We start from the raw sequence: 18,638 nt of genomic DNA on the forward strand, positions 1-18,638 counted from the left end.
GAAGCCATATCGAAGCTGCAACACAGGATAGATATATCAGAATCTGATTAAACTAAATGCACTTTATTAAACTATACCAAAACCAAGCTACTGACAAAGCATTATAAAAGTAATTTACTATAATAAAGCAAAGTTCAAAGAAACACAAAAATGAATTACCGGGGTCTTAACGACCCTCCCATGAAAAGGCCATAAAAAATAATAAACAATTTATGTTCGGTGACACGCTCGCGCTATTATGCTCATCTCGGATTTTTACACGAACCAACATCTCGAGGTATTTTGGTTGGAGATTTTATTTTTGTTATAATTATAAAATGTTTTAAAGTTATAAAGTGAAGAGTAGCGTATGGTAGTGCTTTTTCATATAATTATAACTAGCTATTTGACCGAGCTTTGCTCGGTATTCGATAAAACACGAATAAAATGACATTTCCTAAAAATTATTCCTAGCCAGATCGATTTATCGCCCCCGAAACCCCTATATACTAAATTTCATGAAAATCGTTGGAGCCGATTCCGAGATTCCAATTATATAATTTATATATATATACAAGATTTGCTCGTTTAAAGATATAAGAAATATAAGATTAGTTATTTGCAATAGGTTAGTATTAACAGTGGTAATCTGTAAGCTTTTTCTGTAGTGTCTTTGCCAGTAATTAATAATCGGCCAAGCGCAAGTCGGACTCGCGCAGGAAGGGTTCCGTACCATTATAGAGAAAATAAAAATATAATATTATGCTAATCCTATTAATCTCCTTTTTTATTTATTTATGTGTCTTTTATCTATGCGTTTATACTTCCTCATAGCGGCTGCATTACTAGTTGAACTTTAAGATGTATGAAAAACCTGTCAATTTTTTAAACTTCTTGCTTTTAATTGGATTACTAAAATAGTTCAGTCAAATTCCAGGTTAAACTGTTCTTAACCTTTTACTTACGTATTTTATAGCTATACAGCCTACAGTTCATGCATACGTAATTGCAGACAAAGCCGGGGCGCGACAAGTGTATTCTCGGAATACCTAACAAATGTAAAGTTTTTTCGTTGTCCGGCTACAAGGACCAATTAAGGGGACACGGCCCGTCTTTTATAATTTATGCGTTGTTTTTTGTATTTTTTGCCCTCGATCAGAATCTGTATCGTTAACACGTTGTTTAGGGTTAAAGCTTTCTCGGTTGATAACTGATAACACGTGTACTGAGATAACACGTACAAATAGATATTTGATAACACTAGAGTAAGGCGTAGGCAAAATGTTTTTTTTTTTCACGGCGTCTCGGGAATTTTGCATTACAAAATATACAATATAGTAACATTTACATTATAATTAGGGGAAACATTACTATTAAAACTAAAATAATGATCAGAAAGTGCACTTTTATACGTGAGAGAGACATGCTTCGGCACGAATGGGCCGGCTCGACCGGATAAATACCACGTTCTCACAGAAAACCGGCGTGAAACAGCGCTTGCGCTGTGTTTCGCCGAGTGAGTGAGTTTACCGGAGGCCCAATACCCTAACCCCTACCCTATTCCCTTCCCTACCCTCAACTATTCCCTTCCCTACCCTCAACTATTCCCTTCCCTTCCCTACCCTCCCCTATTACCCTATTCCCTCTTAAAAGGTCGGCAACGCACTTGCAGCTCTTCTGATGCTGCGAGTGTCCATGGGCGACGGAAGTTGCTTTCCATCAGGTGACCCGTTTGCTCGTTTGCCCCCTTATTTCATAAAAAAAAAAACTTGTCAGCTGCCTATATTTTTACATAAAAATAACGTTATTAACGAGACAAAAGGGAAACTAATAATTTTCGTTTCAATTCACATAAAACTCAGTATGGCTACAAAGCTTTTATTAGCAGCTAGCTAACCAATAAAGATTATGTAATACATCAATCTTCTTGGAAAAACTTACTAAATTAGAAGAAACTTATTAATTATAATAATTTATAACATAAGCTGTAAGTTTATATAATATAAAGTGTCATAAAAATACGAATATACTATTATGTACGTACGTTTACTAAGGAAGCTCAGTAAACCTCATTATAAGTTCAATATGTCAAAGATCTATTAAATATCAAGTTCAGATGCGCTGACTATCAATATGTTGCTATTTAAAATGCCAATATGATGTTATCTATCATCAATTACAAGCAACACAGACTATTTGCCAATAAATTACCCTGTGACCTAAAGGCCGTGACTTAAAGGTATTTAAGTTCGGAAAATTTAAGTCGGATTTAATGTTGAGCAATAATTATTATTTACAAAGTCAAGACTTCAATTTCCTACTTATATTAAAGAAATTCTAATAATAAGATAGTAATAATTGAAACGAGCCGTCATCTGAAACCAATTTTTTTTCGGATAATTTCAAGAGTACTTTCCTGCTCTTTTATTCATAGTTTATTTGTTTTTAAATGGTCAACTATTAACTAAATAATAAGATTATGATAATATTTGTTTCGTATTTATAAAAATTCCCTTTCTGCTGAGTATGCTCGATTATTATGATTACCGATAGCAAATGGCAGTAGTAATAGAGTATTTGCTATAAAATGAAACTAGATAGAGTATGCAGTATACCACACTCGATCCTTCTTCAATATTTAATTGTGTTTGTTCATACGGCGTTATTCGTGGCCGGCCCGTATTCTCGGAACCCTTTAATTGCATCCACAGCGAAGATCGAACGCTTAAAAATCGATTTTTTATACTTTTTTCAGTGCGGCCCTGTGGCCGAGTTAAAATCGTTCGTTTATTTTGAGATAGGGACGCTCTGTTTATGCAAATTTTACACGCATCTACACAAAACTTCTCAATTAATTAACGATTGATTTTGCTCTAAGCTTATTTAAAGGGTTCCTTTGATTTGTTGCTTAAAGTATTAAAGTAATTAGGTAGGTATTGCATATTTATACTGTTTATTTATGCTAATAAAATATTTAAATCAGAAAAAAAGATAATGTTTTTGTATATAAAATTTAAAAAGTAAAAAAAAACTTGATTGCAACAAATTAGTTCATCTACCTCCTTAAAAGACTTACTAGGTTTAATTACTTAGGACTTACAAGCCTAAATTCCACTTTACATACAAGTCAAATATCAAATACCTTAACATATTTTATAACCAAGTTCGCTCTTCTTTGAACAATAAAATGCAGCACCTGTAAAGAATGTCATATTACGTTGTTCGAACGAGAAATTCGAGTTATTCCTGAACTACAGGGAAGCATTATTTGATATTTATAACATCACCGCGGCTAATGTATGCAGAGGTTATATGCTCGGAATTATTTTAATTGGAGACATAAAGGATAGTAGGCATTAGTCCAGTTCCAGTATTTCAATGAACAAAATTGTCGCATTCACAGGCCGGCCAGCGAGTGTCTTCACACCTACGAACAAAAGCTTAAACGCAGACGATTCTAAACTTTAAGTTGTAGGGATAATGCACAAAACCCTTCGTCGCAAATATTTCAATCGCCTCATTTAAATATCATCCGACTCCCGACTTTCCTACAATACTATTTAAGTATAAAATTGCAAATAGATAGTAGCCAATAGAATGCAAACTATTAAAAATGTGTCGGAGCTAATTTGAGCCCTGTGCTTTAAGGTAGAAGGTGTAAAATAGATCGTAGAGGAGATTAATATATCATTGCAGCTATACAGCTATTCGTGCACGTAATGAGGTAGAACAAGTCAAAACGCAAGCGGTCTCAAATATGTAAAGTTCAGTTTTTATCTTTTACGAGAAGTGGCTATCTTTTATCGGAATCTGGTTAGACAGTAGATATTTAAATGCGAGTAACAAAAATCTCTTGAACTTGATATGGGTTCGGAATAATTTCTCTATTCCTTCACGAGAGGTTGTAATGGCCATTTTACATGTAGTGATGCAGCATCAGTTTATCCGAGATTTAAACTGCTATCATGAATCTTATATTTCATCTATTTAAAATAGTAACTATCCTTACTCTTTTAGTAGAGTAGACTCTACGTACGCTGGTGCTGTAAAATTACCTAATATTAGTATAAGCCCCAATTTCACCAACGACTGTTAAAGTTAACACTCGAATTAGTATTACGTTACCTCTTTCGTTTTTCTTATGAATGAAAGAGAAGACATGACATTTTAACAAGCTGTTAACACTAACAGACGTTGGTGAAATTGGGGCTTAATATTATGTAAATACATTCAAGAAACCGCTCAACCAGTTGTGTAACATATTTTATAGCATGTGGTTCCGAATCTGAGGGTAATTACCCCCGCGGGGATAAAACTGCAGCTAGGAGTAACAGAGATGGTACCTAAAATAGATGAATAAGCAGAAAAAAGTATAAAAAAAACTGTAATATAAAATACGACGACCTCTGTGGCTCAGTGGTGAGCGCGTTGGTAGCTCAAGCCGGGGGTCGCGGGTTCGAATCCCGCCGACGGAACAAAAAGTTTTCAATGTTCCCGGGTCTGGATGTGTACCTATTAAATATGTGTATGATATAATAAAAATCTTAAATATATGTATGGTATAAAAGTATTAAATATATTTCCGTTGTCTGGTACCTGTAACACAAGTCCTTTAGGTACTTAGCACGGGGCCAGACTGGCGTGGTGTGAAGCGTCCATAGATATTATTATTATTATATTATTATGTATATGAAAGTCCTACCCTCCCCTATTACTCTATTCCCTCTTAAAAAGCCGGCAACGCATCTGCAGCTCTTCTGATCAATTCAGCACCACATGAGAAATCTGATTTCTATACCATTATAACTAGACACATGTCGGAAGCTTATACAAGCTTAATCTGACATGCTCGAGCTACTCCCGAAATCCCCTCTTCCCCTCCCCAACTACTACACCAAGAGTTATTATTAATTATTGAGGACGCAAAAATAAAGGACAGTGCACATTGCACAAACATATCGAATGAAGCCTGCAGGGTGCTAGGAGAAGGTGACCGGAACTAGTGTTACAGAATATTCCCTAGCAGTACAACATAAAGCATAGACAGCAGAAACTTACAGAGACGGAAACATGATAATAATAGAGAAGGAAATTTCGGGAAAAGCGGATTTCCTTAATTTTCTGACTAGACTCGTCATTGGGACTATAACCTTATAATTAAGTGGATTAAACGTTTCTGTGATCTGAATAAAAAAATATATATAAAGAGGTGTTACATGATGATATATTTTTAAATACAATATGACAGCGATTTAGCACTCGAAAATTGAAATGTATAATAATTAACACAGTTTTTGATATAAGGTCAAATAAGTATTCCTATGAGTATGGTTAGTTTTAGTAGGTATTTCGGAAAATAATAACTATAAATATTGATACCATTGTGCTAAATTACCTATTTTGCAAATTTACTTTATCAACATTTCTCTCACGCCATGTCTACACTTCATTGAGTCTGTGACAGAATCTGATGAGCCCCCACGTTACTTTTATGCCTTTAGGAAACCCCTCGCCCTCTAGGCGTCCAGCTTAATCACAGTGCGAGGAAGATGGGTGATTAAATAAAAGAGAGTGATAAGGACAGGAGTATCCAACGGTTCGTATTTCGAGCAAGGTGCAAGAATCAGGTGTGTATACAAGGTGCTCCCTCAAGGACCGGCCTAAGTGATGGCTTGTGATGCGAATTATGATGGGTATTTGATTTTATGATCTCTATATTGGAGCTAGACTCAGTCGTAAATATAATTACAGTGAAACGCTCGCCTGCCCTGTTTCAATTTTATTGCTTCAGAAATAATTAAGTTTGCATTGCAATTATATATAATTTATATCTGAATATATTAATGGTGGATATTAAAATTGGCTGCAATTTATGATAAACTTCGTCCGCTTTGAAATAACATCCCTGGAATCAGTTTTTACCTCTTAATTAACCCTTTTAGGGTGGAAAGTTGGAAAATATTTTCTTACGGCCGTTCCCAATATTTGATCTATCTCTGGTTATGCCCTACTAGAGACACAGAATATATATTAGTAGTACCAACTAGAGATAGGAATAGCTCACATTAGACATTAGAGACATATATTTTATTTCAATTCAATGTTAGCTGCGATCGGTTGTATGTCAAACCAGAGATAGATTGAATATTGGGAACGGCCGTTAGTTTACATAATGCCTATGTTATAGGAGCCAGAGGATCGTGTGAAAATTAAACTTTTTAGCTCTAACCTGTGCATTGATCTATCAAACGATAAACATTTTATACATTCAGAAGATATTCCTAAAACTCTTTAAGATAACACGAAATTTAACAATTAAGCTATGAAAATGATTAAAATTGAATGTAATTTTGCACTCGATGTGTTTTTGTCGACTGTACCAATTATCAACAATTAAATACTGCAATAATTAGTTGCACTTACAGTGATCAATTACAAAATTACTCAATTCCGAGTACAGGTGTAGATGCAACCTGCGGTGCCTCGTGACAACCAAAACGGTCGGTGACATCTCTTTAATATACCGCACGCATTTACATAGTTTTTAAAGGTGTAGGAATATATTATGCTTCCTCCTTTAAAAAAGGCGTTAAAAATATTGTTTTTTCGTATAGTACAAAAAATTGTTTGTGACACATCGCATGTAGATTGTTGTTAATCATGCAAATAAAAAATAGATTTTCTATTTTGTTAATCTCGCTAAAACTCGAGAACGACTGAAGTCTGAACCGATTTGGCTTACTTAGTCTTACAAATATTTATTGGAGTGATTGGAAAGTCCAGAGAAGATTAAATTAGGTGGGAAGTAACACAACCGAGTCATCTTAATCAATAAACAAAAACATTTTAAACTCTTGGAAAGTTTTGCAAAAATTATTGCATGTGTTGCAAATTCAAGATAATCTTGCATTAAGATTATCAAAAATCTTATCACATTAAGTTTAATTCAAACAAAATAGATTGTCTATGAATGAATTAAAATTAAAATATTTTAATAGAAAACAATAAATTAAAAGTAGGTGTTATTTTTATGGATTTTAAAACCGCCCAAATAACAGGTGAATTTCATTCCGAGCTTTTTGATAAGTTTAATTTTAATAATGAACTCTTAATGTATTTTTGTGTTGTTTTGAAACAAAAATCAAACAAATTTTGGAACTAAAAATTGTTACTTTTTGTACTAAAAATTAATACATTTGATGTATTAAACCATATATCATTTTATGCAAGTATTAAAAATATAGCTACTTGAAGCTAATCCTATGTAGAGTCGTAACTTACGCCTCCGTGGTCCAGTGGTCTAGAGCGTCGCTCTTGACTCGAAGGTCGTGGGTTCCATTCCCGCGTTGGAAACATGTTATTTTCCAAGTTTGGTTAGGACAATGCAGGCTGATCACCTGATTGTCTGACAAGTAAGATGATCCTTGCGTCGGATGGGCATGTAAAAAGTCGGTCCTGCGCCTGATCTCTCGCCAGTCGTGTCGGTCTTCCGTCCCACTGGGTTATGAGAGTAAAGGAATAGAGAGTGCTCTTGTGTACTGCGCATACACCTAGGCACTATAAAATTACTCCTGCGTACCTGGCCTGGTTTCAATGAAACCGTCCACCGTCACCGAAACCAGTATGGGAACTGGGGAGTATTATCTATATATATATAAAACTCAACGGTGACTGACTGACTGATTGACATAGTGATCTATCAACGCACAGCTCAAACCACTGGATTGATCGGGCTGAAATTTGGCATGCAGGTAGATGTTATAACGTAGTCATCCGCTAAGAAAGGATGTTCATAAAATCCAACCCCAAGGGGTTCAAATAGTGGATCAAAGTTTGTAAATTATAATAATACTTCATAACGCGAGCGAAGCCGCGGGCAAAAGCTCGTGTGTGTAATGTAAAGTCGGTGCAACATTATGATCTTTCATTTAATATTTACCAATTAAGCAAAATTTCAACTAGTGTTATACGATGACATGATATTTTTTTCTGAAAATAATATATGATTGAAATATAGGTTTTCACTTGCAGCTTTTTTATACACACACACACCCCAAGAAATTAGGTGACAGGCCAAGGTGCAGCCAGTGCCTCGGAAGTAATACGTAGGGGTAGAGTGCAGCTGCACAGGTGTATAATTATTATCTCGGATATTCCATGAGAATAACCCTTATGTATTGGTAATAAAGGTCCCATCAAAGGTACTATAAGTCGGAACGCACTATACCCCTTACTTAAAACAAAACCTGATTTTATGTTATGTTATTAAATTCATGTTCTAACTACCGTGAGTAATTCCGTTAATACCCATGTACGGGTATTAAAAAGAGCTTAAGTTTAATAAAAAAAAATCGTTGGTCAAAAACCGTTTCTTTATATAAGACTGTTTTTTTTTTTACATTTTTTTGTTGTATTCAAAAGAATATGCTTTTAGATGTTATACACGAATAATAAATTAAAAATGTTTTTGAATTTATTATATAATATTTTTGGGGTTTTTTTTTTTTAATTTTTGGTAATACTACTTGAATTTATTACACTATTGTTTTATATAACAACACATTTACGCTAAACCCACAAATAATAAATTAATAATACTTACATATATAATTTTTTGGGATTACTACTTACCGAGTCGTCTCCATATTATTATATCTTCTGGCTCAAAACGAAATAACCTGGACTAATGTCACTTGTCAGTTATCTCTTCTTCTTATATATAAAATTGTCGTGTCATAATGTTAGTCACCGTACTCCTTCGAGACGGCTTTACTGATTTTTACCAAATTTTTTATGCATATATTCAGTAGGTCTGAGAATTGGCTACTGGGTACTTTTATATTGACAAGTGCATATTATGTTCAATAAATAAAAGTAAATTATTACAACTCGAGACTGACGGCGACCATTGTTTGTGCGACGGGATAGCGATGGACGTTGCCATGGTGACATACTTATTTAGTCACTTCAATAAAATAATATGGGTGAAATATTTTATATGGCAAAGAAACGTTTGCCGGGACAGCTAGTATCGGTATATTATTATGTTCTATTACATAGAAGTCTTAAAGCCGGTGTAGGCCCTTAAATAGCTTAGTACTAAACGAATTTCAACGACCGCAATTTGAAACCCTTCGACGTTTAACAAGCATTTTCGTTACGATAATTAAAAAATCGGCTCATCAAAATTCGTCGCATCTGCCCTCGGCGTCCGTTGTACATTTGCACCGAATTATAATTATTACAGTGCATCCGGGGGTTCCGTATATATTACAATATTAACAAGGGACAGGTGTACTTGAGATGTAACTGTGTTTGGGGAGGTCTGGTAGTGTCAAAACCTTTGTTGTCTTCAATAGAACCGTTACATAATGTATGATGTTGTTATTGTCTGTTATATTGCAATCAGCTTCATTGAATATTTTGTTTCAGTGAGAGTGATGAAACACAGTTATCACAATAAGACATTCATATCAATGATAAATACAGTTTTTATAACGTAATTTATTTCATTTGCACCAATCAATAGTATCGAATTTTGTGTGCAAATATATTTTTTTCTACTGATAACTGGTCGCTGTTAAGCATTAGTGTCTTAACCCACAATTTTTTTTTGTTGTTAAATTTTGAATGCAGTCTTGTTCTAAATCATCTACAGAACATAACTGCATTCATAACTTAATACGTAATTTTTGTGTGGGTTAGTACACGAATGCTTAACAGCGTCCAACTACGAATATAAAAAATTAAGGAAACGTAACTCCCTATTCTATTACCGTTTTAAAGGTTCCTTTCGAACTGTCATGTAACGTCAGCCTAATACCGCTCTAACTGCCGCACTCAGAGTGGAACATTAATTACTTAATTGTAATTAATTCAAAATTTTGACATAAGCCCCATACATTATCTGCCAAACTCTTCATTAAATTGAAGGTTAATCGTAATTAAATGTGGCGGAAGGTCTCCTAAATATTGCAAATGATATATTGAAATGTGTACCGGTACACATTTTTGACAAGTATTGTAGAGCATGTTTTTTGACGGAGTTAGTTTTCCTTAGTTTATATTATTCGTTGACTAATACATGCATTCTTCTACCTCACCTCATAAGTACAATTTAAAAAACAAATTGTAAATAAAGCCTCCACCACCATTTCAATTTTAATTAGTACCTACTCAAAAGTTAAAACATATTTTAATTAATCTAAATTAAATGTTCCATTAAAGTAATACTAAAACATAATTTAGTGGGCCCAAAATCAATTAATTTACAAATCTTAATGCATTAGTTTCCGAGCTGTAAGTGTTTGATTTCACTCCGTAGAGGTAGATCTGAATCTATCGGGACATTTCTGAGAATAGAATTGGTCGGTTCCAACAAGTGACAAAACTCGCTTACTCATCATTTATTACCCGCTTAATGGCCGGCTTTATAGACAAAATCTACGTTTATGGCTATTAGTGTGTTTTGGATCGCTCCTCGGCGTTTTTATGAGATATGAAATAAAGTTGTTGATTTTAGAAGTGTAGTTGTTAAAAGCTGATGTTCAAGAATAAGCAATTATTCGATATAAAGTTTGTGTGTTTATAATGATAGCTGAATGTTATATTGCTATTTGCTAACTTAATCAGATAAACTTTTATTTAAATTTTGAACAGCCTGTCACATCCACGAAACCAAAATGATGGTTTAATGGATGGATGAAAACGTACAATTTGAGTGTAATTCTTTTAATTCTCTCACTCTATATAGACTAGCAACTTACCTAACTGATCACTAACCATGTCTATTTCTTCGTACTAGGTTATTACTTATTACATAGATAAAATAACATAAAGTGCTACACTTAGACCGGTATAAATAGTCAGTACTCAAGATGCATCTCAGTCTCAAGACGCGGTTCGGCTCTGGATTGGTCCAAATTTTGACAGCCAACCAATCACAGAGCCTGAACCGTGTCTTGAGACCGAGATGCATCTTGAGTACTGACTATTTATACCGGCCTAAGACATCAACTCACGTAATTAGAATGGTTTGAAAACGCCCCTTATTAGTGCGATTAGGAGATTTTATAATTACCTATAGACTGCGATATCACTGTAGGATAATCAATATTTAAATACTTACACTTATGTTTAAACGAAGTCAGGGCACACGTCACTTGGATACCGAGGTCGTGGGACATTAGAATTTTAGATCGAGAGTACCTAATATACAAATCATAACTTTTTTGTCTGAGTTTTAAACCAGCCATCACCACCATAATCATTAACACTATTCTAATAAGAATACTTTTCTTCCAACATACTTACACTACAATCTGCAGACAAAGTCAGGTCACTCGTCAGTCGCAAGGGGTCAGGGAGATAAGCGCGAGATTGATACCCGGCTCAGGGCAGTGGAGTGTGCGCCATCCTTTACTCTCGACTCGCTGGGCCTGGCCTTAAGGGATTTTACACCCGACACTTGAGCATCAAGAAAATTCCAGCTTTATTGTGTATTGATAATGGGCACTGAAATGGATAGCTGAACATTTTGAATGCATTTTCGTCAATGCGATTTTCGGAGACAAATACTGTTGGAGTTTCCACTTCAACAGTTTACCATGTCCCAAAAGCGTCTGCTGTCGCCTTTTTTAGCTAGAGTTGTTGTGCTAAATTTTATCTTTTTTTAATAATTGACTATCTGTGTTTAACCTTCATTCAGCAAAACAGAAAAGCTCTAGGCATATCTAGGTAGGTTGTGTTACAGAAGACAATGTATAGTTCTCAAGCCAATTTTTGAACTTTCTAAGGGTTACCATACTTACCTATAGTACATATTACTTATGTTGGATTCCAATCGATGGCTTAATATAAAAATAAATTCCGTGTTGAGTGATATAAATTGTAATTGAAATATGGAGTTTTTGGAACACGGCTGGAAGGAAACACAAGTCGGCGGGCAGTAATTTAGCCAAGTGCGAAGTTCCGTCACATCGGGGGGTACATTCCTGCGGAGGTGATATTTCCAGCTGTACCGCGAATATTCCGCAGCCACACGCAATAAATCTAAATAAAAAAAAAAAACTTTCCGTTGCGCGACATTTTTTCCCGCGCTATTCGCGCATATATCACCGTACTGACTTATGTCTTGTCTCAGCCCTGCTTTTTCGAACATTATTCTTGTGAACGTTTTCGCACGTAATATTTCTCGTTTTGCGTGTAATGGTATTCGACGTTTTGTAGCGATACGCGTCCTACTCGCCGCTTTAATAGTTCATTTAACAAAAAGTGTACATGATTTAAATGCACCGTTTATAACTAATAAACTTACATGCCGTCTTTTTTAGGGTTCCGTACCCAAAGGGTAAAAACGGGACGCTTTTTACTAAGACTTCGTTGTCTGTCCGTCTGTCTGTCCCCAGGCTGTAACTCAAGAACGGTAATATCTAGAGAGTTAAAATTTTCACAGATCGTGTATATCTGCTGCAACTATAACAACAAATGCTAAAAACAAAATAAAATTGATATTTAAGGGGGGCTCCCATACAAAAAACAAAATTGTTGGCCTAATTTTGCTCTACAATGGTACGGAACCCTTCGTGCGCGAGTCCAATTCGCACTTGGCCGATTATTTCTTCGTCATAAATAACAATGAAGTTAAAAAAATGAATAGTTTTTGAAAATTTTTATATGAGAATAATGTTGTATTTCTTTTTAATAAATTAAAGAAAAGGCATGGTAAGCAGTTAAATTTTCATTTAGCGTAGAAATCTACTTCCTGTAGACTTTAAAAAAATTCAACGACAAACATCATTGACCAGAATTTGCGATTAAATACAAGTCTATAACAAACCCCAACTTATCGAATAATCTGATTTAAGGGTACCCACAGAAAAAACCGCGAATCATTAACAATAGAACCGTCACAGAAACGTCTTCAGCGAAGCGCAAAACCGCCTTAAAAAGATCAAATCCAAACATTAATTGTAATCAACAATGTGCCCTAATCCCGCCGGTCGCCATTTTATACGCATTATGCGATGTCCTCCGAAATGCGATTAAAACTGAATAGCTCCATATGTCGGTACCGTGAGCAATCTCACGGCCGGCTGGCTTTTCAATTTGGCGCGAGATAAGCGCGAATTTTAGACGACTTTTTCTCAAAATGGCGGAATTGATCCGCTGACTTATGGCGGACGGAGCGGGCGGTCAGATCTATTCTAATTTTTCCGCAAATTGAACAAGGATTTGAAGTCCGAGGGTCCATTGATTGGAGATTTACTTTGAGAAGCGGATTTATTATTACAATTTTATGTGACATTCGATTTTCGAAGACGCTTTCTATTCTGTAATTTAATTCGTTTGCTCATTATTGTTATTAGTAAAGATTTTTATTAGTAAAGACGTTGATGTTTTTCCTGCATTTCTGTCTAGAAAGTTAGCGTAAATATTTTGATTTCAGTTACCATTTATTTCAGCAAGTTTCAGACACCACGTTTAAAATGTATTGCTTAAAAGTACTACAAAGTTATTAAAATACTTTGTTAGTTAATAAAACTGAGAAAATGTGGGGCGAAAATAAAAAATAATCACATTGAAATATCATGTATTGATAATTTATTCGCAATTTTATTTAAAATACACAACTTCACAATGTTCTGTTTTAAAAACTCAAAACTTAGGTACGGGATAGTAATAGGCTGATGTGATCTAATTTACATTTCATACTTTGATCAATTTATCTTCTAAAGATAATTTACATTTCTCATATTTACAATTACATTTTGGATTTAGATATTGTCTATGGGAATTCAGAATTTTACAAGACGACCCGCGACGCGGGTTAAAAAAAGTGAAGAAATTAAAAAGTGGCAACATCGTACTGTCATCCCTTTCAAATCAATCCAAGAAAAAAGGGATGACACTACGATGTTGCCACTTTTGAATTTCTTCACTTTTTTACAGACTATACATATTTTTGCCTGGTATTTTTTTTAACTGGCAATATTCACTAGCAGATTGATAATATTATTATGAACCTGGATTAATATTCAATTCAATAAATACATAATCATCCTTTAGGTGAGAAAAATAACTCTAAAAAAATAACAAAGTTACCAAGGCAGATGATGTGGCTTTCGAAATATTTTGTAACATAAAAATCAGAAATTTTAAAAAATATTTCATAATTGATGACATAACTTCTTTAAGAAATTCCAACGTCATTTCTGATAAGCTACATTCGCCTGTAATGAAAATTATCAGAAATTCCTAACGCACACTTCTGAAATTCCATAGACAATACTACCACACATTTTATGGCCACACAATATCTTAATTTTACAAGTCCGGGGTTTACAACACAAATCAAAATGTACAAATATGAAATTCCTCGCCGGGACCGCGTGATCCACATCAGTTCTTTCGTCTGACACGATTATTTACATACATAACCACTATTATAAGTTACTATTGCGTTTTAATACTACCGAACTGAATGTACAAAAACGTGTTATCACACAGACTAACTAAATTAAATACAAAACTATACAGGAACGCATAACTTAGAATATATACAAATACACAGGTTAACGATACCTACTTATATAATCGTCTAAACGGACATAACTGATCTTAACTAACGTTATAATACTGTACAATTTCACTAGTATGTAGAATATTACATCTACTTAATACTTGGGATACCAATACCGGAATACAAAAGCCGGGATATGTCAGTTTGTGCCGGTAAATGTTCTATAAACGTCAATTCTGCTGGACAGTCTTATGATTTAGCGCGGGGTTGTTTTACCATCGAATGGTTACAGGGGATGCAGTTATCAATAAGTTTACAGAATGGCATCTACTTATTAACCGCTTTTAGGTAGGTTAGCCACAAGTTTACGGTTGTAGAATGTGGTTAGCCACTGGTTTACGGTTGTAGAGTGCTTTTTACCACTGCTTTACGGTTGCAGAGTGCGATTAACCACAGGTTTACGGTTGTAGAGTACGGTTTAGCGCAGGTCTACGTTTGTAGAGTATGGTTAGCCACTGGTTTACGATTATAGAGCGCGATCAACCACAGGTTTACGGTTGTTCATTGCGGTTAACCGCAGATTGCATGGTGCGGTTAACCGTGGGTTACAGAGGTGGTACTTCTCCGGATCGGAACGCTGTGACGGGAGCTTACTTATCACGTGTATTCACTCCTCCAGCCAGTCTGGAACAAAATATGGGAGGTTAGATTTGGTGGAGAATCAAAAAGCTTTCATGCCTCATAAATAAAAAAAATATCAATAAGTATTATATATAGCCATCACCAACAATATATTGATTGAAAATATTCAGTCCATGGAAGAATAGACAAGAGACAGATTACTCTAAGTGTATAGTTCTTGCAATCTACGAGTGCGCGTAGCCTTTATTTGTAGTTGTAATTGTAATATAGACATTTTCGTTAGTGTGCGTACCTGACGGAGCAGTCGGTAGCGAGCGAGCCATGTACGCGTGTGTAGATATGGTCACTCACACAACTAAGGGCGCCGCGCGCTCGTAGATTGCAAGATCTATACTACTTCTACTTTTACTGTGAAACGCGATAGAATGGAATGCTCAGTTCAGTTTAAGATTATTTAGCTAACTACAGAACATCATCAGTCTATAATGTTACTCACCATAGAGTTGAGCTGGGCTAGATGGTGGTGGTGGTAGGGGTTGTGCGAAGCCGGTGGTGGACCGAAGCCCTGGTGGGGGGCGCCGTACCAGTGGGACATGTGCGCCGCTGCAGGATGCACCAGACCCACTTGGTGTTGACCTGTGGAAGGAAAGATGATTAGAAAAAGATATTTTATAATTCCTACTTCAAAATTCCTAATTTTGTATTGAGTATTGTTTTTTTTTTCATACATTAAATTAACTAACGACAGAGAAGGTTAACCACTATTTTAACTATATACACATTTTTTTTTTTTTTTTTTTTTTTATTATAAAATTGGGGCCGTCTATAGACTGTTCGTCCATATCCTTTTTTTGTTATTTTATTATTTAGATTTTTCGCACCAAGGATAATTGAAATAATATTATGAATTTTAATTAATTGTGGTCCATCACGCCATGGACACTTTTTTTTTTTTTTTTTTTTTTTTTTTTTTTTTTTTTTTTTTTATATATATATGTGTATATGTATATTTAATAGAATAGAGTATAATATGTTATACATATAATAAATAAATATATACATTTATTGTTTTATAAATTGCATAATAATAATATTAATGTTTTGAACGGTGAGGTCCCAGTCGGTGTGGCGGCCAGTAGATCCGACATTTTCCGATTTCCTTAGATTTTATGCTGCTCCACCCTTTGCCTTTAGATGTTGTGACATTGGCTTGGTGGAGAGGGGTCACTCAAGCTGGGTGGAGTTTCTAGGTTGTTAAAAAGACATCGTTCTGTGTCGAATCTACCCGCCATGTGGCTTAGGACTTTATCGTTCCTGTCTTTTATAGCCATTTTTATATTATAATCTCTTATGTGTTCGGTTGACTATATACACATTGTAAAATAGGTTTAATGATACTAGTGACAATATTCAGTCAACAGTCGGCATCCAATTTCATACATTAGCTAATCAATTATGTAAGAAATTTCAAACTACCCTAAAGCATTAAACGCAAAATAAACGTAATTAATTGAATTTTAAAGTTAAAAAATCTATCTCGAACTATATACTCTACACTGCCGCTATGTTAATAAAGGTAATAATAGCTTCTAAGCATACATATTTGACATTTACAGATACGAGAAACATTTCATAACCACTTAACACATCTTTCTCTAACTTACCAAAGTCCATAGCCGACGGGAAAGCCGATCCACCGAAGCCCTTCGTCGCGTCTCCCAAGGGCTTGATCATGTCCCCCATGACTCCCCCCAAGGCGAGCGCACAAGCCCCCCCTCCCCCCATGCCCATTCCCCCCTTCTTCTTCTTGCTCTTACTGCTGAGCTTGCGGTTCCTCGTTTGTATGCCCTCCTTCTTCATCGTCAGTGGCCGGTTTACCTGGAACAATGAAATGGGATGGTTAGATAGAGTTAAGAGAAAAATAATGTTCATGTCGCAGCCAAATATAAAATTCTTGTGTCCCAGTGTTTGTGCGCGAACTCCTCCAAAACGGCTCAACCGATTTTAATGAAATGTTGAATGTAGGTACATTTGATAGGCCTGAAAATAATATTTTATCTCCTTTTTATATTCAGACTAGAAATTATTTGTATGGCAAAACAACATTTGCCGGGTCAGCTAATCATAATGTAATCCGCTGAATGATAGCTAGCCGCTTTGAAATACGGCGGTTTATTAACTTGCCCGAACACTAATTTCAACTTTCTAGATGTGGTTTTCGATCAATCTGCAAAGAAAGTCAAAGTCCTAAACAATTCAACAATTGTTTAGGACTAAGATAAAAAACAGTGCATATCGAGACAGAATATTAATAGTATTAAAAAAGAAGTTGTTAAGTTTTTTGTAAATATTCATTAACTCTTTTTAAACATGATCTCGATTCTCGCCACTACGATCCTTATAATGTCTGCGGTAGTCCCGACTCCCGATCGATAAATCAATACTAATATATTAAGTACAAATTCGTGTTCGCTCAATTACTAAGTAACACTCTCGATAAGATCCATTAATTTAATTTACGTCAAAAATATATCACACGATAAACATGTTAATATTTTTTTCCGGTTCGACAAAAACATACATTGATTTGGTTTATTGATTACTTCGATTTAAATTTATTATTTTATACATATTCATTGTTTAATTAAAGATAACTAATTGTTGGCAGAATCTCAATACTTACATAACCTCAATACTTAAGATGTTGAAAATGTTCTCTTTTACATTGCTGTAAATGCGAGTAGAGAACTAATTAATATTTTCTAGCTCTTAAATATCTTTAAATAAGCTTGCTCTCTGTTACATAACATACGGCATTACACGTTTCTTTCTTATTTTATAACCAGAAGCGGCGTTAGGGGAGCGCGACGCTGGGCGACTGCCCAGGGCGCCGGATAAAAAAGGGGCGCTGGCCGCTGAATGCAAAGAAAAGGCGCACCAATTTTTCCGCACGATCAGCACCCTGGGTGCCGAAAAAATCTCGCCCAGGGCGCTGGTAGTGCTGAAACCGGCCCTGTTTATAACACCAATAAGATGCAAGTGATGCAACTGCCAGACGTCAAGAAACTCGCCACTTCTGCATTACAGATATAATTTATGTCGCGGTACTTAAAGAGAAAGGCGGCGAAATCAAAGAGCCATATAAATATGTCAGTTTAATTGAGACACGTCGACAAGGTCAGATGAGTCATTGTCACTTCGCTACCAATTTTGAATGTTAAGTCCAGTTGAAAAGCACCGGGCACCATAAAATGGTATCACAATGTGCGAATATCGTTTTGTGCCGGCCGACATGCACACTCCTTGCATTTTAATCGCCGATGCACTGGAAATCGCGTCACTCAATTTGAATGTGAGTTTTTGTGCAATGACGTAAATGGTTGTGAATATCTGAGTGCATTCTGAATATTTTAATCGCGTGATAAACGAAAATTGTTACAAGTTTTGATTATCACAGGGCTTGCAACAGATGCTGGTGGGTCATAGGCTACGTTAG

At 35.3% G+C, this 18,638-nt stretch overlaps 1 protein-coding gene across 6 annotated transcripts in view; it reads right to left on the reverse strand.

Annotated features, from left to right (window-relative positions):
* Nucleotides 1-14,107: 14,107 nt before the first annotated feature.
* LOC121731435 (GATA-binding factor C) overlaps nt 14,108-18,638 on the reverse strand; it is a 97,388-nt gene continuing 92,857 nt past the window's right edge. For all 6 annotated transcript variants that reach the window (XM_042120853.1, XM_042120857.1, XM_042120856.1 and 3 more), the window contains 3 exons: nt 16,807-17,020; nt 15,639-15,778; nt 14,108-15,184 (listed from right to left, as the gene is read on the reverse strand). In XM_042120853.1, coding sequence (XP_041976787.1) covers nt 15,158-15,184; nt 15,639-15,778; nt 16,807-17,020 — 381 coding nt within the window. In that variant the 3' untranslated portion in view covers nt 14,108-15,157. The remainder of the gene's footprint in view (nt 15,185-15,638; nt 15,779-16,806; nt 17,021-18,638) is intronic.

The sequence above is a fragment of the Aricia agestis genome, chromosome 10, assembly GCF_905147365.1.
Source record: "Aricia agestis chromosome 10, ilAriAges1.1, whole genome shotgun sequence".
In the NCBI taxonomy this organism is placed as follows: domain Eukaryota; kingdom Metazoa; phylum Arthropoda; class Insecta; order Lepidoptera; family Lycaenidae; genus Aricia; species Aricia agestis.